General features: G+C 31.7%; 1 protein-coding gene across 1 annotated transcript in view; it reads left to right on the top strand.

The window, feature by feature from the left end:
• Nucleotides 1–25,937, top strand: part of LOC139524648 (QRFP-like peptide receptor) — a 31,697-nt gene extending 5,760 nt beyond the window's left edge. The window contains exons 2-4 of the mRNA XM_071319605.1: nt 4,002–4,135; nt 4,413–4,502; nt 24,556–25,937. Coding sequence (XP_071175706.1) covers nt 24,635–25,855 — 1,221 coding nt within the window. The 5' untranslated portion in view covers nt 4,002–4,135; nt 4,413–4,502; nt 24,556–24,634 and the 3' untranslated portion in view covers nt 25,856–25,937. The remainder of the gene's footprint in view (nt 1–4,001; nt 4,136–4,412; nt 4,503–24,555) is intronic.
• The last annotated feature ends 929 nt before the right edge of the window (nt 25,938–26,866 follow it).

The raw sequence follows: 26,866 nt of genomic DNA, 5'->3' as shown, positions 1-26,866 counted from the left end.
TTTTTGAAAAGTGCAAATTTAACAAAGACTAATTTGAATTGTTTTACATTGTCTTATCGGGGCCTTTTATAGCTGACTATGCGGTATGGGCTTTGCTCTTTGTGGAAGGCCGTACGGTGACCTATAGTTGTTAATGTCTGTGTCATTTTGGTCTTTTGTGGATAGTTGTCTCATTGGCAATCATACCACATCTTCTATTTTATATTAATAAGGGTATTTTTATTGACTAAACATCATGAGAAACGCTCACAACAATCTTGAAAATGTAAGTCAAATATTCTGTCCATACTTTGTATTTAACACATAAATTTTGAATAAAGGGCACACATTGTCCTGCGACTTCAAACTGTTCAAGATTCTTGGTTTCAAGTAAACACTGATCGCTATTAGGACGACACCTTCACATTTCAGTTGTCATGTGAATATATGAATTCGTCTCTGAATATTGATGGTCAATTCACATTGTTTATTTACAAACAAATAAACATAAAATGTTTTTAAAAAAAACCCAGAAATTACAAACGAATTTATTGAAATTCATGATCAAAATCACACATAATAATGTTTAAAAAAGAAATTATTTAGCTCTCCTTCTTTAACCGTTGTAGTAGATCTTAATCAAAATAGCTACAATTTATGTACGTAAAATATCATGGCAGCAGTTGTATACCGCTGTTCAAAAATCTTAAATCGATTAAGAGAAAACAAACAACTAAAACGTACATCAAACGAATGTTTATTACTATGAATAAACTTCGTATGTTATAATATAATATGTATGTTTTACACGTCATGAACACAAGTAAAACATGCATAAATGGTATTAAGAACAGATTAAATCGATGTATCACTTAATAAACGGTACCAATTTTTCAGCACCACATGCGCATTTCGACAATCAATGTCTCTTAAGTGATGCTGGAAGCCAAAGCTAGCATTATTCCACTGTTGCATATTTTGAAAAAAAGTGTGATTTAATCAAAATGTGACAACTGACCTACAAAGTGCAAACGAGAAGGATGTAAGAAAATATAGGGGTCTGTATGACAATGAGCAAAATCCATACATGACTGACCCTGGCATGAGACAGTTTAAATCACTTTAAAATAGAACAGCAACATGCCGATCTATAACAATAATAAACGACATTAAAATATATGCAATGGCAAACAATTCCAGTATCCTGACTTGAGACAGAATACTAAACAATATCGTGGGGTTCAACATGTTTGTCAGTGTTCCCCTCACTATTTCAGTTTTTTTTAAAGCGGTGTAAGAATAAAACTATAAATGCAAACTGTAAATGTCAGACGGAAAAGGTTTGACTCCTTTGATCGGAAAAAACAACACTTGCATAAAAGAAAACAAAGATACAAGGTAATGGCATAACAGCACTTGCATTTAAAAATATTGGTGCAAAGCTAATTTCAACTAATAAATAAAAACAAAACATCATCCCCCCAAAAATGAACCAAACTCGTCAAACAGATTAAGTGTATGGTCGTCATGAACAGTCTTATTGAAGCATAAACGTATGCAATGTTGATATAAGCAACAAATGTATATAGAACATATATGCATATAAATACATACAGAGTGATGGTTTGATTGATTACAATAAAACTCTGATGTATACAATTACATTTCAGAATAAATTTATTTAAAGGAATTATGAAGATCATTGTAAACTTCTGCTTTGTTACATACAATGTATTTGTTTTTCGTGAATTGTTTTGTACATTGATTAGGATGTTAGTTTTCTCGTTTGGATGGTTTTACATTCGTCGTTTCGGGGCCCTCTGTAGCTGACCATGCGGAATGGGCTTTTCTTATGGTTCGAGGCCGAGCGGTTACCTATAGCAGGTAAAATCAACACCTTTAACAACTTTCAAATGTATATCAAACATCCGACGAGGTTTTTACATTCCAAATATAATTGATTCTCTTCCAGAGCACACGAGCTAACTCCTAGTTTTTGTTATTGGTGTATACTATTGTTTATCTGTTGTTTTTTGCTTTAATTCCCTTTTAGTATCTTTTGCCGCTCTTTTATATAATTAATAAAATACCTTATTTACTTCAATTAAACAAAATAATGCTTTTCGTCCGTAAAAGGTGTTGTGGTATACAAATGAATTTCGTGCGTGTTTGCTGAACGTCCGTTTTATGGAGGTCTGTGAAGAACATCAGTTAAACGTACTTTGTTATGTGTTTTCGTAAAGGCGATCTAGCAATAAAAAAAACGATGCAATTAAACATGATTATTTGAATATTGTTCAGCTTCACATTGATTTGAGAATTGATGAATAGGCTGACGTTAAAGCAAGGTTAACCATGGTGATTTACTTTAGATTTACTATACAATGAATGTCATCACGAATTTATTGTTCAGCAATTAGTGAGAACTTTCCCATTAGGGATACCGATTTGATTTATATACCATTTATCTTAAGGAATAGTTCCTTTGGATAAATTACACAACTGATTGTCCACGTAAGTCGGTGAAGAATTTATATATATATCAGAAAAAACAGAGGATATGGTATATCTATTAATGACACAAAATCAGAAAATGCAAAACAAAAAACACCCAAGAAAGCAAATGACTAAACGTGTTCAGTTGCTGTTTTCTTCTCACAGTGAGGCTTTCAACACAAAGTTATGAAAATTCTCACATCAAGCCAATATATTTATTAGCCGCTGTATTATTATAAAACAAAAAAGGATAAGCAATTGATGAATTTCACATTCACAACATATAAAGGTTTATATATTGCTAAACGTGAAGTTATTAGTATTAATAATCCTCCATCCTATTTTCTTAAATTGTTGCATTGTACAAGGTCATGCAATTCTCACATTGATTATGACTTACTTTAACAATATCTGTTGAATGAGTACTAACTAATACTTTAGTCTTGAAGAATATTCCTTAGGTATTAGTTATAATTGGATTTGAACGAATTGAAAGTAAGGCGAGTTCATGTACTCTTGTATCGTTGATTTCGTATTTAGGTTAGTTGTGATGCGGTTTAATCTAAAGATTAAAGCTAAGTTTATAAACATGTTATGCTGCTTCACCACTGTATCATGTAAGAGGACAGAGTGAGCACTTTAACAAGTTTAACCCCCTTGCATTATTTATATGTTTCAAGTCTGGAACGTGTATACGTTATTCAGTGAATGTCACTGATTCATGTATATAATATGTGGTTTGTCGATTCTCTCGTTTGAAATTTGTCAACTTTTTCATGTAGAGACCATTTATAACTGACTATAAGATTAGTTTCTCTTATATCTTATATCCTCTACAACTGAAATAAAATTAACGGTACCAAGCTAGCGGATAGTTGTCTCATTGGTATTTATAACACATTTCCAAATTTTAATGTAGGGCCGACTTATTCCTTTATATTGTTCTTTGAATACAAATAGTACAAAAGTATTCAAGATGAGTTGAAATAAACAAACAATTCGAATTATAAGTACTACAAATTTGTACGGACGGGATAGAACAAAAGTGAGTGGGCTTGAACGTCACTAGAATATGTAAATTTTAATAGGGACAGAGAAGCTGTCGTTCAAACGATTCTTAAAATTGCAAAGACCGTTGCATTCTCCCTACGTTTACGTAGGGTATTGGATTTAACGTTCCTTTTATATCGAACTTGGATATGTATTTAGACATATAAGACATCAGGTTACAAAAATTGTAACAAAAATAGCATATACTTGAAAACTTGAATATTATATATATTACAGACATATCCTCATGTGGAAAAGGGTGGAATAAACCTGGTTTGATAGCTATCTAAACCCTCCATTATGACAGTCGCATACTAATTTTCTTTTATCTATTGTTTTAGCTAAGCTACCCATATTGAAAATATTTGGAAATCTACAGTAGACACTTAAATAGTTTTCTTTTTATTAATCAACCAAATTAGGCATCCATTTTGGAATCATGCATATATATTATTATATTTATAAATTAATTTCAGGTGTCATGTACTGATATCGTGTTGTGTGGTATTGATGGCGAAAAGAACTACATAATCATTGATTTAAAAAAAGATATATATATATGACATATGCTTTCTGATTCAACAGATAACCAAAGGAATAAAGAAACGAGGTAAGTTATGCTATATTAACTTACAATTCCGATGATTCATTTGCAATAATTATTTTGTTAAATTTTAAATAGTGTTAAACAATTTAAAGTTCTAGTAGCGTCCCTGGGTACGTTTTTATGCGGCCAATATTCGTTCGTCCAAAAAATAAGGATCCTTTGCTTTTCTTTATTCAATATCTGATGCCTTTCAATAAATGAACTCATCGTAGATACCAGGATTGAAATTTTGTATTTGCATCAGATGCAACTGTCACTTAAAAAACTTGTCCTGTTACAGTTAAAAGAAAATACTTCAAAGTTCATAAAATGCAAAAGAAATGATTTATGCTGCCTTTGGTATATGGTTGCTAGTAATGATAAATATCAGGTAAGTCGTTCTCTTAATTCAAAATATTATTTTATTCTTATTTTAAATGACTACTCATATTTCACTCAACAGTTTGTCTTAACCTAAGTGTAAAGACTTATTTCGCATTTTTACGAGAAACGTGTTTTGAGGAAAATTTCTTTTTCCGCAATATAAGGAAAAAGTACACAAGATTTAATTTAAACTTGACATTACAAAAAGTGTCTTCCCCGATAGTGTATACAAAACCTTTAACAAAAATACGACTCTTAAGGTTAAGGTAAATCGAATAGGGGAAGTCATAAAACCTCGAAAAAGACAACAATGTGCGATTATTCAACATACTGAACGAAAGGACTACCGCTATATCGTGTTATTGACTTAATTCAATCATTTCAAGAAGAAAATAGTGGGTCTAAACCGGTTTGATAGCAAGTTAAACCTCAAGCTTGTATGAAGGTTATTTATAGTTCTGTCATATTGATTTAATTGTGAGTGCAACCCTAGCCTATAACCATAATTGTGCAACGTGACAATAATTGGCAAGACGCCTCATGAAATTTAGATTTCCATGTTATAAGTAAAGTCAATATATATCTGCTCGTAAATGTCACATTTTTGAAAGCTGATAGCAATATTGGTATGCGTGGAACTAAAAGTACACCGTGAATAAATAAAAATTAACTGTTTCTACAAAATAGCCCTTACAAAACCAATAACAGTCAAATAAATACAAACAGGTTAGAAAATCAACTTTTTAATAGTATTGCTAAAAATGTCCTTACTTAAGTTCAAATGTGTCTTTAGACGTTGAACTTCCATAGAGAATGTCATTTATGAGGCAGTCATAACAAATATATAGACCATCACAGAATGAATATCAAATGAGTAAGGTCTGCAAGAAATAAATCACAATCAATATAGAACAGCAAGCAAATAATATTAATAAGTAATCTATATCAACCAATGTGGACCAGTAAGCAGTAAATTTCAAACAATATAAAACAGCAAGAATAACATAAAAAAGGCTAATCAGGTCAGCAAGCCATAACTAAAAAAACATCATCAGACCAGTAAGCAACAACTAAAAGCAATGTAGTAAGCAATAGATTACAAACAAAAGAGGCCACAGCAAGCAACAAATCATAAATAATTTATGTTAGTAAGCTTCGCCTCAGATTATACGATATTCAACCCAGGTGTAAAATTTGGAACAACCCTGATAACTGCCGGATGACTAATAGTAAATAAAACACAGCATATAAAACTAAAGACATAGAAACGGTAGTCTTCCAAAAAAAAAAAACCGGGCACATTTAAGTACACACCTGGTAATATGTGTAATTTAGAACGTCATTAAAATTAATGGAGAGATCGCCCAAGCCATAGCACATACGCAATACATAATAACAAAATACATGCATGTTAGTTACCCCGCACTTAATAACTAAAAATATCGTCCTGAAAAAAAGAAGAAAAAACTATGCCTAAGGATGGTCCATACATTTCACCTTGATTTTGACATTTATAAGTTGAAAAGGAAAAACTGATTTTCTTTGCTGTCAAACAAACAAAATATCATAATATATTATATATCAACTGTGGTCAATCATGAAATTAAAAATATTGACCAGCTGACCTTCTTGTGTTTATTAATATTTGATAAAATATGTAGTCACAAACTGCAAAAAACAACTTATACTAATCTTTTTCATAGTTATAAGGCTTAATATCAGACAACTTCTGGACTGTTCTATTAAATACATTGATACAAGTAACGTAGATATGATATAGCAAAATGTAATGATAATACATAAGCTGATAGTGAATTGTCTGCGTTAGGTTAACTAAGTTCGTTCTCTTTGTACTTTTAATGGAAATAGATTTTATAAACTTTAATCGTCAGAGGTCATATTAGCTGCGCACAGTCTGTGATGTTTAAAGAAACATACCATTTAATCTCCATTGGCAAGTATTTTATTGGTAGACAAACTGCTATTGCATGTCATGTCTCATTGTTTAGGAACAATTTCTGATATCTCACCAAACAACAACGTCAATGACTGATTTCATAACTTTCTATATAAAACTGGCAGTATTAATATTTTACAGAAGGAATATGAAATCAGATTTGTTTTTATGATTAATTAGATTGATTTTATACAGTATTTATGCATTATTTGGATATCTTTTTTCCCAATCAAACGTTCTGATCAATATAGTATCATTAATCATTTCAAGGAAATCTGTTTTATGACAGAAAATGAAATACAAGTATTATTTTAAGCAATGACCAGATGCAGTGTCTGAAAGGTTGTAGGCAATTTACTAAAGTATATATTACATTAGATACTGTTAAGATAATTGGTAATATTTCTAAGAGGACTTTTTATAGCATTTGTCCGACGAACATCATTATTATTTGAGACGCAACTGGAACAGTTTCTGTCAGAAAGTCAGTTTTAACAAAACTTTACGTATAATTTGATAATAAATGTCGTCTTTCATTTATTTTATTACAATACATTGTACTTTATCATTGTTAAAGGTTATGTAGACTTTTCATAAGCACGAAAAGGTGTCCCTTTGCAACATGATTTAAGACAATACAGAAATGTTAACGTTGACTTACAATTGCCAACTCTAACTCATTTGGTCTCTGAAGTTGAGGGTTGTTTCGTTGGAAGTCATACCACATCTTCTTATATTTCATATTTGAAGAATCGAGTTTTTGTTTTTGTACTTTTGTACTTTTTGTAATTTTGACACTGCATTGTCAATTTGTTTATGATTTATGAGTTAGAATATCGTTTGTCCTTACTTGTTTGTGTAACTTTAGAAAAATGATCAGGTATAATAATTCTATACACCATGACATATAATTTTGTGAAGTCGACTAATTAAGACCCAACGCTGGGATGTCTGAACGTAATAAGTGATTCGACAACAAAAGAGGATTAATAAGGGTAAATTACACTGTACGATGCCGTACATCCGGTTTGCTGCGTTAAAAAAGATTGCTTTGACAAGATTATGTACCGACTCGTGACATTAATACGAAGGTGAAATATTAAGTAGAAGCGCTAATAACATGTAAAGCTTGCTTATCATAACACCGATATGAGAGTAGATATATTCAATGAAAAATAAGTGTTCCTTCCAGACTAATTGGCTAGACGTTGATGGAAATTGACAAAAAGCAAAAGTGTTCTTTCATTCTTTTCAAATGTATCATACAGATTAAACCTTACGGATTGGTTTAGTTATTGACCTGTCATTGTAAATGAAAATCAGCCAAGTTTCTTTTCTTAGACGATTCAATTCGAAATAATCAGCATTGCAATATTTTTAGAGCCATTTAAAAAAAAAAGTAACAAAATTCAAGAAAAAAAAGACAAACTTTCCCGAGAGAGTCAGACCCGTACTAAGGAAAATTAAAAGAATAAAGCTCATTGATCCAAGTAAGTTTTAAAGCATAATTCCACTGTTGAAGCAACCCTTGATTATTGATGACTTCTGAAAATTAATAGATCAATGATATCAAGTTGATTCATTAAAATTTCCCTAAATAATGATCTTATCTTAGATAGTCTTCCCTATGAAAAGTGAGAAAAAATGGAAAGTACCAGAAACCTTTAAAAAATCCCAGACACAATTACATTTGTTGCGTACCAGAATAATTGTATGCTGATTACAGCCATGTTGACGATTAACCCGATTTATTGTTATTCTCTTGTTAACTTTTGATGCCTAAATTTTGTGTTGCCGTACATAAACCATATTTTATCTATATTAGATAAGGTTAATGACTGATATTTCTATTTGTTATCTTGACTTGTTATTATATTTTGTATGGTATCTGTTTCTCAACAACTTCCTTATTTAACGCTACCTTGATTGGTTTCCACCTTTTCTAATATATTTGGTCAGCTTGATTTAAGAATTTAGACATCACGATAAAAGTTATTTCGTAATATCAATATGGAATACACAAAGTTCAAGATTTAAATACATACGGATAGAAATTGTTGGAAATGCAGCGATTGAACGTAAAATTCTGTTCGTGATGTCTTTTTGCAGCTTGCATTGATTCAACAGTTTTGTTGAAATTTATCCAAATGTTTTGCTGGCTATTATTGTTTGCCTCAAGGTTTTTGAAATTGTTTGTTGTTTAAGTCGACTATTAGATAACATATGCAAATGTCCTCCAAATATAAAAAAAAGTTCAGTCATTCTCAAAAATTATGTTAAAATTCTTTACAATTTGCAGACTTGAAGTTTCTTATTGGTACCTTAAGCCTCTGACACATCAATGGGAATTTTTTGAACTTTAATTAATATCAAATAAATTATAAAATGCTTCTAAATTAACTAAACTGCAATTGCAATTAGAGTATATCATGTGAATAAAATGCACATGCCAAGAGCCTCAATTAGACCACAGACAGAATGGTGCTGATATGCAGTCTTATAAGATTTAGTTTTTCTTAATGCAACTATACAAACTATTTTCGCAGAATGTATAGTTCAGCGAGGTTATATATGCCTTTTTTCAAAGTGATATATAATCTTTAGAAAGGCTTTAATTTATTTTAAACTGCATGTGACGTAAATTTGTAGATTGTGATAATTTCGGCAGACATCACTGACTTTCTTTTGCTGGTATCATCCTTTGTATTTTAAAAAAATAGGTTTTTATATGATAGACTTGTCAATAACCTGAAATTAAATTATAACTGTATTTATAGGGTGAATGAATCGTTTCTTTTAGAAAATGTTACAGTGGTGACGTCAAGAAAACTGTGAAATTCTCGCAAATATAATTATTAAAACCTTCTCAATGAATTTCAGACTAAAACATTAATTTAAACTGCGCCAAAAAAAAAAACAACTTGAAGTTTATCTGTTTATCTGATGTTTTCAGGGTATAGTTTTCGTATCAATTAAAGGTATCAAGAAAACTTCTCGAAATATCTTGTTTAAATAGATAACTGATTCTCTCATTTTTCGTCTAGTTTCCTCTAATTTTATATTGTTCTATGAATAAAATAAGTCGTGTTTTATAGGTCAACAGATTTTATCAATAGGAAAAGTTATAATTGTCAATTGTGGTTCTTTTCCTTTTTATGTTTGTCTTTATAGGGGCTTTGTCAATAAACCTAATTAGTAAGTACATTGTGTCTATCACTATACAATATGTTATCGGTCCCATTTATGTTTGAGGCACTTTTCCTCCTCTGAAAGGCTTGTTTGTGTTTTGATTTTGTAAAAATATTTCTTTCTTTCAATTTGATATTTGAATGAATTTCAATATGTATTAGTTTTTGTTTTGAATCATATCACCTTACAAAATTATATAGTTTTGTTTGCTTATACTAATAAGATGTTTCTTGAACAAAGTAGCAGCCGCCAAATCTGAATTTCTGAATCGTTGTCACGTTCCTCACGTTTTATCACTGCCTTTCTTTCGCTAAAAAGTCATGCTTAAACTTAATAGATTGATAAAAACATACATCGTATATATACTGAACTCCGCGGAAATCTAAACCAAACAAATCTAATATATGATGTTGTTAATTGTTTCTCAATCTCACAATTAAGAAACAGAAACAGAAAAAAAACCTCTTTTTACCATGTGTACAGCAATCAAGTTGGTAATATTCCAACAAAATGGACCGAATTCAAATTATTGTTCTCCTTTTTGACAATCCGCAGTTTCAGCTAGTTGTACAAACAGTGGTTTCAACAAAATGTTTAAACAGTATCGTGTCCATAATACATCACCATTAAATAGACACCAAAATATCCATTTGGATACGTGTGTACTATGATAACATCTGACTTTATTTGTTTTCATAGTAAACAATGCTTTGCAGAATCCAAAATAGACTATTTAAATAGCAATAATATGTTTATAGCCAAATGGTACAGCGTTATCCACAAATTATGAAAAACATACAGAAATTAAAACAGCAAAGAGAGAAATAAATTAAACAAACGAACATGGTGGTCTCCGTAATGTTATCTATTCGTTTGATGTGTTTGAGCTTTTGATTTAGCCATTTGATTAGGGAATTTCCGTTTTTTAACTTTCCTCGGAGTTCAGTATTTTTGTGATTACTACTTATAGGCTTTACTTTCATATATGATGACCTCACTATACTTGTTATTTTTGGAACTCGAGATGAGATACCTAGAATCACAGCAAAGTCAATCATCAATATGGTTTATCTTATAAATAACTTGTCTCTTTACCATTCTCTCGGAAAGCAACAACAAAGCAGAAATCTTACTCTCAAGGCCGTTTAGCTGTCATCATTCTGTTTAACTGTATACTGTGATTGTCACTCGGAGATGACTAACGAAGCTTTACTAAATAGAAGATCGAGATCAACGAAAGGCCACACAACCTTAAATATATTCAATTTGACATTTACCGTAGGAATGATTACGATTGCATTGTCACGAATTGATCAACATAAAAATTAAATGTAAAACTGCTTTGTAGAGCAATAGCTTGTTTTTTGTAATGGTAGTTGGTGCGTTTCTACAACTTATATTGTATATGTAATCATATGGATGTGTAACAATCTTCTGTCATATCGTAGACTTTTATAGTTGACTATGCGATATGGGCTTTGCACATTGTGAAAGGCCTTACGATTATCTATAGTTGATTTATTTAGTCTCTTACAGAGAGTTGTCTCATTGGCAATGATAGATTAGAAAATCTTCTTTTTTATATAGCTAAAACATCCTAAAAAAACTCTGTCAATTAAACATTTCGCGTATACACAAATGACACACCTAATTAGATGGATTTTGTTCTCGTATTTGATAAAATATTCTGTGGAATTGTAAGGTCCTATTATGATGCTATTATGAAGTACACAACATAAATAGTACAATTGTTTTCGCAATCTGCCTTGTTAAAACAATTTTAGGACAAATGGATAACTCTTCTTCGGTCACATTTACTCTTAATTGAACTGGTTAACAAGAATTGGTTGACCACATGCAATAAGTTTGTTATGCAATTCATCGCAGTTATAGAAAGTTAAATACCAGACATGGCTTCTAATCTGTAATTGACAAATTGTATAAATAAAGGCAATAGTAGTATACCGCTGTTAAAAAGTCATAAATCGATGTATTCAATTCCCGATTGTTACATTTTGTGCATATTTGCATTGCGGATATTGCAGTAACATTAACAGACGCTTAACTCTTTTGATGCACCATTTCTCACTCTTTTTTAGTTCACGCCAATCCCTTATTATATGAGATTATTTAGCCATTTGATTAGGGAATTTCAGTTTTGAACTTTCCTCGGAGTTCAGTATTTTCGTGATTACTACTTATAGGCTTTACTTTCATATATGATGACCTCCCTATACTTGTTATTTTTGGAACTCGAGATGAGATACCTAGAATCACAGCAAAGTCAATCATAAATATGGTATATCTTATAAAATAACTTGTCTCTTTACCATTCTCTCGGAAAGCAACAACAAAGCAGAAATCTTACTCTCAAGGCCGTTTAGCTGTCATCATTCTGTTTAACTGTATACTGTGATTGTCACTCGGAGATGACTAACGAAGCTTTACTAAATAGAAGATCGAGATCAACGAAAGGCCACACAACCTTAGATATATTCAATTAGACATTTACCGTAGGAATTATTACGATTGCATTGTCACGAATTGATCAACATAAACATTAAATGTAAAACTGCTTTGTAGAGCAATAGCTTGTTTTTTGTAATGGTAGTTGGTGCGTTTCTACAACTTATATTGTATATGTAATCATATGGATGTGTAACAATCCTCTGTCATATCGTAGCCTTTTATAGTTGACTATGCGATATGGGCTTTGCACATTGTTGAAGGCCTTACGATTATCTATAGTTGATTTATTTAGTCTCTTACAGAGAGTTGTCTCATTGGCAATGATAGATTAGAAAATTTTCTTTTTTATATAGCTAAAACATAAAAAAAACTCTGTCAATTAAACATTTCGCGTATACAAAAATGACACACCTAATTAGATGGGTTTTGTTCTCGCATTTGATAAAATATTCTCTGGAATTGTAAGGTCCTATTATGATGATATTATGAAGTACACAACATATATAGTACAATTGTTTTCGCCGTCTGCCACGTTAAAAACAATTTTAAGACAAATGGTTAACTCTTCCTCGGGCACATTTACTCTTAATTGAACTGGTTAACAAGAATTGGTTGACCGCATGCAATAAGTTTGTTATGCAATTCATTGCAGTTATAGAAAGTTAAATACCAGACATGGCTTCTAATCTGTAATTGACAAATTGTATAAATAAAGGCAATAGTAGCATACCGCTGTTAAAAAGTCATAAATCGATGTATTCAATTCCCGATTGTTACATTTTGTGTATATTTGCATTGCGGGTATTGCAGTAAAAGCAGCAGACGCTTACCTCTTTTGATGCATCATGTCTCACTCTTTTTTAATTCACGCCAATCCCTTATTATATGAGATTATTATATCAGTAAATAGTTATCAAAGGTACAAGGATTGAAATTTAGTACGCCAGACGCGCGTTTCGTCTACATAAGACTCATCAGTGACGCTCAGATCAAAAAAGTTATAACGCCAAACAATTACAAAGTTGAAGAGCATTGAAGACCCAAAATTCCAAAAAGTAGTACCAAATACGGCTAAGGTAATCTATTCCTGGGATAAGATAACTCTCAGTTTTTCGAAAGATTCAAAGTTTTGTAACAAGAAATTAAAAAAATGTTCCTTATTTTTTATATTTTAAACATTATCATCTTCTAACAGCCTTTCGTCTAGTTAGTTTATATATATTGAACAAATAAGATTTTTTTTTTGTTTGCCTGCATAATGTCTATAGTAGATATATAAAGATTTTCATGATTTAAAAGAGGAACAAAATTACTCGCTTTCCATCGGACAATCGATTTTAATGACTTAAGTAAACTGATATCCGAAGATAAATTGATTTCTGTATTCTATTCTTGTGCTAAGTTATTTTTGGTTATGTAGATATACCGAATGATTATTATAGATTCTTAATTGTTTTTGCTTTATTCACATTTCTTGATCGGTGTGAAAAAAATATTTTCCCACACTAGTGAAATATCTGTTATCGGCAAAATATTGGTCGAAATTCAATTATGACGTAAAATTTTCTTGGTTTCTTCTAAACTTTTGGCGTCATGACAAAAGGCGACCATGTCTCATGCCTGATGACGTCACATTTAAAAAATATAAATCTTTGAAAAGGAAGGATCAGAATCAATTGATTCCGAGGCCATAATTCGTGTTTTACGTTATTTTTCCACTTTCAACAGTTTAGTTTTATTTATTAAAAAACTAAGCAAGCCTCGCGCTTTAATTATTAAAATTTAACTGTCCCGATTGAAGAAATATCGTAACACACTTCGAGCATTACAGATAAGTCTTTTGTAGTCAAAACGAGTGTCTGTCGTACAAAATCTGGGTATATCTGGTGAGTTTATCTTGTCAAAGAGTATCTAATCAAGCTAATTATGTTTACATTGAGGTGGTACATAACACTAGAAGAAGATAACTGTGTAAACACCAGCTGAAAGTTTTAATCACGTGATAATGTTTTCGAAATATGAAGCTTCTCAATGATCAAAAAAGTGTTTGACAAACTGATACATAATGTTTGCGACAAGTGCATGGTTCAAATTTTCATTTATTTTTGTCAATGGAACAAATTAAAGTATAAAAAGTTTGTCAATATTTCTTGAAAATTAAATAAACCAAATTGATTGTATTCTAAGGGATGGAATCAACTTAAAGACATATCCTATAGGACCGTTACCTCTCTTTAAAAAATGACCACATGTAACATATAAACGCCGTTACTCAATATATGTCGTCAATGAATTGGTGTCAAAGATTGACATTGAACTTTAAAAAATCAAGTTGGCGTAACTGTTTCCTTTTCAAATAAATACATGCATGTGGATTTCTCTAAAAATGTCAGCTGCAAGAACATTTGCAGACGGTTGACGTGATGTATGACGTAACGGTCTGTAAAAATTTGTTATGTAATAAGGTAAAAAGATGTTGGGTGATTGCTCTGTTCTGTTTCCGACGTTTTGCTTTTAAATAATATCCGTTTATATATACATAGTTTATTCAATCACTTATCAAGCCAAAACAGATGTGTAAATTAATGAACGGAAAACGCTCTAAGGAAATAAGACGTTTATCATTAAGAAACATTGCTTCTGAAATATCTATTGCTTAGAAATACATTTGTTCTTGAACACATTCAAATGAACGGTGAATAGATAGAAGAAAAACTTCGTGAAAATAGATTTGGAAGTTCGCTCTATATATTCAAATATATAAACGGGTATTTTGTATTTATCTATTTCGAATAAAAAAGAAAACTCATCTCGACTGGTTAACACTTAGCGATTCTACATAACTGATTATGTTAAAAACCTTATGCACTTGAACATGGTAACTCGAATGGAAGACAACATCTTCTTTCCTAATGCTTACAGTTTACAGCAGGTGCAAACGTATAAGCTGCTTTACTACAAAATGGAATTCTCAGATAAGAGTACATACATAAGTCTTAATAACATTTTGTCACATCATAATACGATTGTCGGAACTTTAAGAGCAATGCGCAACACTTCACAAGAGGTTGATAACAGATTAATCCCGAGAGAAAAAAAGAGATGAAAAAAGTGAATTTAGATAAATTACGAATTCTTTTCTCATTGGTTTGACAAAAATGAAGCTAGTGGCGATTTTTATTCAGAGAATATTTTGTGCATTTCTTACCTTGTTATTACAGTGTGTTAAATGTGTTCTTCCCATTCGTTTAAGGTGGGTCACTTCTATATTTCCCCAGGGAAAATTTTCTTAAAGTAAGCGGCAATGTAGAGTTCTCCCAAATACATGTTTTATTTTTGATATAAAATAAAAGTATGGATCTTCGTGCTATTCCTTTATTTTGCAAGTAATGCAAAATTGCGAAATTTGTGCAAAGATTGTTCATTAAAAAGCATTATTTGGCGAATAAAACTGTGGAATAGAATATTGAAGTCTCTGATAATAACGGGCGCACACATCAACCAATCAGGATTAGCTATACTCTAAATATTGAATAGCATGTTATCTTCATAAAATAGCTGCGCCTATAAAATATAATGGTTTATTGTAACCTCTAATGAAATAACCAACGAACAAATCGTGTAGTGTCATGTGAAATCTGAACGCTATCAAAAACAAAAATTATGAAACATGAGTGTTTCATGTAAAATCATAATGCCACCCATAAAAAAATCGGGAAAAGTTTTATTGGTATCATATAAAAAACCAAGAACACCAAAACATGATTAAGGGCAAGTATAATCAACACCTTTTTGAATATATAAATATTCTGTCAGTGACAAAAGTAATGCTTTATTAAAAAAGACAAAATAATATAAAACCTTCAGAGCAAGCATTTTTAATTGTGCTGAGTATACAATAAATAAGAGTTCTATTTCATTCATAAAATATCTTCAATCCGATCTTGACTTATAAAAACCACAAAATTCAATTAATATCAACGTAATACCACGCAATTTTTTGTTATGAATGAATAAAGTTCGGTATGAAATCTTACATGGGTTGAGAAATAAGCTAATGATAGCTTAATTACTGAAGCCAGACTATAAGAGAGATTCTATAATGGCATTGAAACACAAAACCCCGTTGGAAACTTCAGAGTTGTTATCAAAGAAAAATAAAGTTAATCTAATAGAAGTTATCAGACAACGTTTACTCAGTTAAAAGATAGCCTGAAGCCTGGGTATTATTAAAATGTTAACAAGTTGGAAAGGATCGGCATAACATGACCTTGGATAGGGAACTTTCTTTTTAAAAGTAGCTGGACTCATAGCAAATCGGTATTACAATGAAACCCCTATACACAGTGTGTAGTTGAAATTATGTAATTAAATTAAGTTCAGAGAATATTTTGAAATCTAGAATTATACATTTATTTACTAGTACTATTTACCTATCACATTTCTCAATGTTTCCGATAGACGTTCGTACAACTGTTTCTTTTAGAGTACATACAATCTAATTCTCTTTCATCTTGCAATAGTCTTAAAACATTTGACTTTTCTACACTTTACACAAGTATTCCACATTCCAAACTAAAAGAAAAATTGAAAGAGATAGTATTGCTTTGTTTCATTAAAAAAGAATGGGCAACGTAGATACAAGTATCTTGTCTTAGGGAGGGATGCATACTACTTTGTAATTGATCACTCTGATTAAAAAAAAAATATCTGAATCTGACCTTATCAAGTTGATTGGCAACATATTTGTTACGATCGGAGGATGTGTTTTTCAACAGACTGTCGGCATTCCAAGGGGAATTAATTGTGCCCCTCTTCTTGCCGACTTGTTTTTTTTTTATTAATATTAGGCTGACTTCATAAAGGAACTTCTAATGAAGACGGATAAGAAGTTAGCAATATCCTTTAACTATTCTTTCCGCTATATAGATGATGTTCTCTAACTAAATAATTCAAAACTTGGTGACTATGTTGAACGCATCTATCCAATCGAACTAGATATAATGGATTCAACAGATACAGCTAAGACAGCCTCAAATCTTGACTTACATCTAGACAATGCGGGTCGGTTGAAAACAAAATTTTACGACAAAAGAGGTGATTTCAGCTTTCCAATTGTGAACTTTCCATTTCTTAGTAGCAACATTCCAGCAGCACCTCATTACGGGGTATATATATCCTAATTGATACGATATTGCCATGCTTGTATTTCCTATCATGATTTTCTTGACAGAGGGTTGCTGCTCACAAGGGAGTTATTAAATTAAGAGTTCCAAAAGGTGAAGTTGAAATCATCCCTTCGTAAATTTTACTGACGCCATCACGAGTTGGTTGAACGTTATGGAATAACCGTTTCACAGATGATATCGGATATTTTCCTTATAGTCGTAACTACAATCCCCTTCCCTTTCATGCATATGACCTACCGAATTTACCGGATTTGTTATAACATGAGCAACACGACGGGTGCCACATGTGGAGCAGGAACTGCTTACCCTTCCGGAGCACCTGAGATCAACCCAAGTTTTGCTTGGGGTTCGTGTTCCTTAATCTTTATTTTTATATGTTGTGTCATGTGTACTGTTGTTTATTTTTCTCCCATGTATTTGTATTGTAGTCTTGTCATGTTGTGTTGTCATTTTAATGTTATAATTAACATTGCCATTAAAGCTAGAGGTTTGCCACAAAACCAGGTTCAATCCACCATTTTTATCTTAAAATGCCCTGTACCAAGTCAGGAAAATGGCCATTGTTATATTATAGTTCGTTTCTGTGTCTGTTACATTTTAATGTTGTGTTTCTGTTGTGTCGTAGTTCTCTTATATTTGATACGTTTCCCTCAGTTTTATTGTGTAACCCAGATTTGTTTTTTCTCTATCGATTTATGAATTTCAAACAGCGGTATACTACTGTTGCCTTTTTTTTTTTATCTGTTTGTCTTTTTCAATTTTAGCCATGGCGTTGTCAGTTTTTTTTCGCTTGAGTTTGACTGTTCTGGTATGTCGTCCCTCTTTTATTGATTATCGGATTTGAAACCATCCAGCATTGACTGGGGAACAGAGTATTATAATCAACTCGATTTCGAAACAGGGTAGTAAATTAAATTTCCCGAGAAGGAAGATGTTTGCATCCTCTTTACATGTATTAATTCTACCACCAACTTTTTAATGTCCATCGGTTACAAGTCTTAAACTAATTTTTATTTTTCCAAAGATGATTTTAATTCTGAACTAAGCCACTTTACACAACCTTCAATATACATATTATAGTTTTTATATTCAGTTCTCGACTTGAATATTCATATTGGCGTTAATCAAACAAGAATTAATTAAGCAAATTTGAACCATTTACCAAATGTTTGCTTAAGGTAGCACAATACAAAGATTTTATAACTCCAACTCCCAAGTTTTATAATGCTGTAACTTTCTTAATAATGCTTGAAAATTTATAAAAGTTGAAGTTTTGGATAGATAACAGATTACTCTTTCAAATAAATGCAATGTTAGTATTATGCAACAATTATGTAACCAATTATAATGTTAACTGTGTCTAAAATATTTTTCACCAAATTTCCACTTTCAAATGAAATTAGCTTCTGCATAGGTATCCCTAGAGGGATGATTTTATTATATGTTATTCCTATGGCCATTATCTACAAAAGGGTGTCTCAGATTTCAGATAGAATGAATAGAACAAATTTTACACCTAATTGAACATTGTCTTCTTTTATGTGGTTAGGATGTCTACACTAATTAGAGATTTATGAGAGAATGGAACACCATAGAGACAATCTGAGACACCCTTTTGAAGCCCATGATGTGTTGATTAAGATTCCGTTAAAATTTTCTGTAAAGTTAAAGAGATGATAGAGCTAAATTCATTCAAGTGAACGTACCCAGATTTTGCCACTAATTACATAATAATTGATTACATAATGATTGCATAATAAAAATATTGCAACCATTTAAAAGAGTAATCTTTTATCTATCTATATATACCTCTTTTATTATTTTCTATGCATACATAAGAAAGTTACAGCATTTTAAAGGTTAGTGATTGGAAGTAAAACAATCTTTGTATTGTGCTACCTTAATTTTTGGTCCTGTCAGTTTGAGTAACTCCCTAATGGCTCGCTAAATTTTCTTACTTAGGTATGTAAGATAAGAAATTATGGCCAAGGCTAAGTGAAAAATTTACTGTTCTGTATGACTTGACAATTGGAGGGCTAAGTACCACTTCATGGTGGTAAGGTTTAAACAGATACTCGAAATCCGAATTCTTAAAGTTTATAAAGAAACAAAAAAGCAAAATTTTAAATATATATAAAACAGTTAATAAAAAAAATTGCCAAATCTTAATCTGAAATCCTGTCATGTGTATACCAATAAGCCTGTTCAATGCCTTCCATTGTACAAGCTAACTTCATATAGATAAACAAGACTAATCATTTCAGAGATGTCTACCTGGTCTTTAAACAAAGTCGGGTTTCAGGGTACAATTACATGCCCTGAAAAGAGCTGTAATCGCTACATATCAGATTTCAATTTTCAAAATTAAAACAGATAATTTTACTATATTCCTCAAATCATTTTGATCATTCAACCTGTTTCAAGTTAGGTAACTAAATCTTACTATCAAATACAAAAAGAAACTAGCTTTTTTTCACCAATTATGTAACTAAGAAGGTGTTTCCATGGCTGTTTTATACTTTTAAACTGTTTATAGAGGTTTATAAGGTGCACAGGTTTCTTTGCTTTTAAAATTCCTATTTTTGAACTCGTCCTGGTTTTCTTATTCTTGCTACAACCGGTAACTACATGTACGGGTGTCATATACTATATTTTTGTATCGGTATTTGGCTCAACTCGGATCTTATCAATTATCAGTAATTTTTATATATAGTTAATAGTTTGGAGTGGTGTAATTTTTAGATCAAAACCATTGTCCTATATAAGTTATATATGAATCAGAAATTGATTCATCGTTTTACGTCATACCGGCTAACAAATAGGGACCTTGTTATTTTAGTAGTATAAATAGACAGAATTGATACATACAATCCCATTTCTCTTTGTGTTACCTCTGCTCATTATTGGAAGGAAATGTTTACTTTATCAGTGGAATTTATATAAAATAATCTGTTTCTGATATTGCCAGGTGAATAGTCATAACGAATTTATTAACAATGCCATTCGGGATGATTGAAGAAATAGAAAATAGACTAAATTTGACCCGCGAACATTGAATCAATTAAAATTCTTTACTGTTGTACTGTAATAATCGATACAATGACAAAACGTATTATTAGAATATAAAAGTCCACCATTTTCTACATAATATAATGCCTGTACTTAGTCAGGAATATGACAGTTGTTAATCATTGATTTCGTTTGATGTGTTTGAGCTTTTGATTTTGGCATTTGATTACAGACTTTCCGTTTTGAATTTTCTTTGGAGTCCGGTATTTTTCTACCTCAGGAATCAAAACTTTTGACAAGTTTATTTGTTATCTTAAATGTTTTGTATATGATAACTTAAAGGGCATTGAAATGTTACTAAAACAAAATAGTCCGAGGAATTCATAAACTTGTGAGATTGAAGATGTGAAGCTCCCTCTCGTTTTCAAGACCATAAATTATCTATACATGTTTATAACGTGTGTCAGCTATAATTCTCACATGGTTTGGCTTGTTATATTGTATCTATTTACCAACATTCCTCGTATCAAACTGAAAAGCAACCGATACAAACATGCATTAATTGGTTTGGCCTGGTTTCCTGGTTTTACGAAATCGTTACATTTTAATTGGGTACTCTATACAAAGAAAATGAAGGTCAAAGATGACTTACAAATGTCACTAATGAATAATTCCCATCTTTGTCAACGGAGATTTCTGATTTCTACAATACTACAAAGAACACCAACATCTTCCAATACATATTTTTTGTTTGCAGATCTTATAGAGCATACAACTAGCTTCAATATACCTGATGTTAATGTTTGACACAGGAAACGGCCTTTTTTGTTTTGTTTGATAACTCGTTATTATTAGATATTGTTTGCTATCAGCTATCATTATTTGATGTCAAGAATATTTTTTTCAATTGACATAAGGTGATTCGATCCCTGAAAACTCATTGATCCTTTGAATACGCTAATTTTTGAAGGTTATCAATTTAAAACCGCATTAGGATTTTTTAATATTGTTTTTATTCGTACTAAATTGATGCTGTTTTTGGATAAACCAAACACAAAAAATGAGGGTGCAGTAACCTTTAATTGTTTACATCCACATCATTTGAATTTCGATGGATAGTTAACAAAGTGGCAATTATAAAGGGCAAGGGTTAAAATACTTTTTAAGTGATGTGATTACAATGTATAGCGACAGTAGTTGACGTATAAACAAATATGCGCATTGATTCCATACTTTTAAACCAAGAGGTATAGACTTAGTGGTCAAAAGAAAAAGGTATATAAAAAAAAGTAAAATCACAAAACTACTTAACTCAGAGGAAAATCAAATCGGAATGTCCCTAATCACACGGCAAAATCAAATGACAAAGCACATAAAAAACGATTGGACAAGATGTATAAACCAACAAAGATGTATAAACCAAGTGGTCAAAACAAAGAGGTATAAACCAACTGGTAAAAAAAAGGTATAAACCAAGTGGTCAAAACAAAGGTGCATAAAACAAGTGGAAAAAAAAGGTATAAACCAAGTGGTCAAAACAAAGGTGCATAAAACAAGTGGAAAAAAAAGAGGTATAAACCAATTGATTAAAACAAGGAGGTATAAACCAATTGATCAAAACAAAGAGGTTTTAAACCAAGTGGTCAAAACAAAGAGGCATAAACCAATTGATCAAAACAAAGATGTATAAACCAAGTGGTCAAAACAAAGAGGTATAAACCAAGTGGTCAAAACAAAGATGTATAAACCAAGTGGTCAAAACAAAGAGGTATAAACCAATTGATCAAAACAAAGAGGTTTTAAACCAAGTGGTCAAAACAAAGAGGCATAAACCAATTGATCAAAACAAAGATGTATAAACCAAGTGGTCAAAACAAAGAGGTATAAACCAAGTGGTCAAAACAAAGATGTATAAACCAAGTGGTCAAAACAAAGAGGTATAAACCAAATGGTCAAAACAAAGAGGTATAAACCAAGTGGTCAAAACAAAGATGTATAAACCAAGTGGTCAAAACTAAGAGGTATAAACCAAGTGTTCAAAACAAAGATGTATAAACCAAGTGGTCAAAACAAAGAGGTATAAACCAAGTGGTCAAAACAAAGAGGTATACACCAAATGGTCAAAACAAAGAGGTATAAACCAAGTGGTCAAAACAAAGAGGAATAAACCAACTGGTCAAAACAAAGAGGTATAAACCAAGTGGTCAAAACATAGAAGTCAAAACCAAGTGGTCAAAACAAAAAGATATAAACCAAGTAGTCAAAACAAAGATGTATAAACCAAGTGGCCAAAACAAAGAGGTATAAACCAAGTGGTCAAAACAAAGAGATATAAACCACGTGTTCAAAACAAAGATGTATAAACCAAGTAGTCAAAACAAAGAGGTATAAACCAAGTGGCCAAAACAAAGAGGTATAAACCAAGTGGTTAAAACAAAGAGGTATAAACCAAGTGGTCAAAACAAAGAGGTATAAACCAAGTGGCCAAAACAAAGAGGTATAAACCAAGTGGTCAAAACAAAGAGGTATAAACCAAGTGGTCAAAACAAAGAGATATAAACCAAGTGGTCAAAACTAAGAGGTATAAACCAAGTGGCCAAAACAAAGAGGTATAAACCAAGTGGTCAAAACAAAGAGGTATAAACCAAGTGGTCAAAACAAAGAGGTATAAACCAAGTGGTCAAAACAAAGAGATATAAACCACGTGTTCAAAACAAAGAGGTATAAACCAAGTGGTCAAAACAAAGAGGTATAAACCACGTGTTCAAAACAAAGAGGTATAAACCAAGTGGTCAAAACAAAGAGGTATAAACCAAGTGGTCAAAACAAAGAGGTATACACCAAGTGGTCAAAACAAAGAGATATAAACCACGTGTTCAAAACAAAGAGGTATAAACCAAGTGGTCAAAACAAAGAGGTATAAACCAAGTGGTCAAAACAAAGAGGTATAAACCAAGTGGTCAAAACAAAGAGGTATAAACCAAGTGGTCAAAACAAAGAGGTATAAACCACGTGTTCAAAACAAAGATGTATAAACCAAGTAGTCAAAACAAAGATGTATAAACCAAGTGGCCAAAACAAAGAGGTATAAACCAAGTGGTCAAAACAAAGAGTTATAAACCAAGTAGTCAAAACAAAGATGTATAAACCAAGTGGCCAAAACAAAGAGGTATAAACCAAGTGGTCAAAACAAAGAGGTATAAACCAAGTGGTCAAAACAAAGAGGTATAAACCAAGTGGTCAAAACAAAGAGATATAAACCAAGTGGTCAAAACAAAGAGGTATAAACCAAGTGGCCAAAACAAAGAGGTATAAACCAAGTGGTCAAAACAAAGAGGTATAAACCAAGTGGTCAAAACAAAGAGGTATAAACCAAGTGGTCAAAACAAAGAGGTATAAACCAAGTGGTCAAAACAAAGAGGTATAGACCAAGTGTTTAGTGGTGTAATGTCTTCATGGTTTTTGTTGGGCATATGCGATAAAACTTCGAGTTTGGTTCATCAAAATCACATAAATAGGAAAGTAAAGAAACAATATTCACATGTACGATTGATACTGAAACATAGTCTTTTATAATAATATTTGAAAAACAATAATGACGCAGACAAAACGTTAAAAGTAATTATATGCTTTTAAATTGTAAATGAAATGGTGGAGTATACCTAAGACTATATTGCCGCGCATTTCATTTGCTTTTAAAATGTCAGCTTCTATACATCAATCAAATATAAATCGAATGTTCGGATAATCAAATTCTACCCAATAAATACATTGAATTAGTCGCTAATTAATTAACAATGAATAATACATACTTCTTCAAAGTAAGACTGTATTTATAGATTGTGGTTAACAAGATAAAATTGAGTTAACATCAAAGGTGTATAGTTCAAGGGTTAACATGCGGACAAATGCACGTTGTGTTCATAAGTTGACTTGTTTCAAGTTTATAAGAGCATGTACCTGACCAGATATGTAACATTTTATCGAAAAGAAATTGTGTAATCATATGTTTTCTCATCTTCTAAATGCGGGCGTGTTATACTTGTCATTTTTGTCTCAATTAGGTATGATTTGCACTGATTTCTTGAAAGTCTTAGTTGTTATGAATCATAAAATGTAATCAAAAGTATATATTTTTTTCAAATCAAAGAAAAAAATCATAATGACGAAGACACTTTCAATTACGTGGTTTAATTTAAGGATTATAGCTTGTCGTTATCAACCTCTGCAATGAATATATTTTTCAGAGCAATCACCAACAGCAGAGGAATGACTATCGATTGAAGTGAAGATTTCACAACTATAATAGTGAAGACAGCGGACACGATGAACGTATCGATGCTTCCGGTCAAAAATATAACGCAACAATTATTTGACTATATAGGATCAAATATTTCAGAATTTCAATTTTCTGCAGATTTTGATTACGAGGATATTTTAAAAGAGTTTCCCGAACTTTTTGGAAATAAAGGAAAAGACACTGGAACATGGAGTCCCATGACAATATCCTTGGCAGTGCTTTATTCAATTGCTTTTATACTCGGAATAACAGGAAATATTTTTGTAATTGCTGTTGTTGCACAGTACAAACATATGCGGACTTTAACCAATGTTTTCCTTGTGAATTTAACCGTAGGAGATTTACTTGTAGCTCTAATATGCATTCCTATTACTCTTGGAGAATATGTTTATAAAGAGTATATCTTCGGCACTGTTATGTGTAAACTTGCACCTTTCCTGCAAGGGTCCGCGGTGGCAGTAAGTGCTCTAAGCCTTTTATTCATTGGTATAAACAGATACTTTGCTATTCATCGTCCACTCAAAGCAAAAATAATATTTTCAAAGAGAAAAATCTACTTAATGTTAGTATCAGTGTGGGTACTTTCATTTTCGGCTTTTGTTCCTTTACTAGTGGTGAACCATGTACAGGTTACAGATTTTTTATCTTTTAAGAAGCGTTCGTGTTCCGAAGGATGGATACGATTACAATATAAACAATTCTACAATGTATTTATATTTGTTTTGTTGTTTTGTATTCCACTTTTTGTTATGGTGTTAGCCTATACAAGAATAGGAATGACATTATGGGGAGATGAAGGGAAAGTTTTTATAGAAACATCACGGGGACATAGCTATCAAGCAGAACGGATTCTACGTCAAAGACGTCGGACAGTTAAGATGTTGATTGCTGTAGTTAGTATATTTTGTATTTGCTGGTTGCCATATTACATTGTGAATATTTGGATTGACACCAATCTAAGCGACATGAGTTCCACAGGCTTTGTAACAACGTATATTTACCCGGTGCTTCAAGTCCTTGGTTTGTCGAACTCTGTTGTGAACCCGGTGTGCTACTGTTTTATGAGTACCGGGTTTAGAAAGGCATTCCTAAAGCTTTGTTGTAAACGACAACTCACAAAAAGAGGTTCGAACGCTTTGTTAACTATTAGATTCAGATCTAGTGAGGATAGTCCTATCGATAGTTTGGAAACGGCGATATCACGTGACCATCATGATCATGTGATAACAGGTACACTAAAATCATAGTTGTTATTGTTTAATCAAAATTGTAAAAACAAATTGTTACTGTTAAAAATGTTTAAATGTAAATAAATATATTTATTTGAAACATGATTTTCTTTACAATAAGCTAAAAACTGAATTCTGACAAAAGCAGTTCCACCATGTATTTTTTCCTTTAAGAATAACTAAAAAAAGCTTTGATGAAAAACAATTATATTCACAAAAGGTTGTACGTGATTCACAATTTCATTGAGCACCCGAAGTTATCTGAATGCCTAGATTACCGTAATGACTTGTTCCAAATGACTTGTTATTTGGCACTAGACACTTGACTCTCTTGCAGAATAGTAAAACATACATTTTAATTGCAAGTGCCGTCTTTTGTTCTTTTGCTTACGTTCCCCCTATTGAAGATTCGGCCCCATCAGGAATCAAGGTTTATAAACCCTACAAAAATAACACATACCTTGACAGTTTTACTATATAACGTTAAAAAAAATCAATATCGCCAAAAAGGTAGAATATTCGGATAACCTCAAAGATTATGTATAAAATTCGACAGTTAAAATCATAAAAAAGGGAATTAAATTTTATGAACGTCTTCCATGCAAACTCAAGGACGAATATACATTGATAGAAACAATGCATGATTATTTAAATAAGAAGATGTGGTATGTTTGCCAATGAGACAACTCTCCACAAGCAACCAAATGACACGAACATTAACACCTATAGGTCAGTGTACGGGCCTTCGACAATAATCAAAGTCCATGTCGTATAGATGGCTTTAACCTTCAGCGATGATCTTTGCATCTTTATGTCATTGTTTTTGTATCTAGAAGAAAATGTTTTTGCAGATATTTCGTCGTCTGAACGAATTGATTAATAACGGATACACTTTGGAATAATTGAAAGATTGTCATATTTTATAGCCTCTAGTTCATTACCGCAATATGATATATAGATATCTTTATTGCTGAACGTGGTGTTTTGGTCGCTTTCAGATTGCCGTTTGGAGACAATTTATCTGATACA

This window comes from Mytilus edulis, chromosome 5 (assembly GCF_963676685.1).
Source record: "Mytilus edulis chromosome 5, xbMytEdul2.2, whole genome shotgun sequence".
NCBI lineage: Eukaryota > Metazoa > Mollusca > Bivalvia > Mytilida > Mytilidae > Mytilus > Mytilus edulis.
The sequence above is the reverse complement of the archived record's forward strand: the minus strand, read 5'-3'. Positions and strand labels throughout refer to the sequence as shown.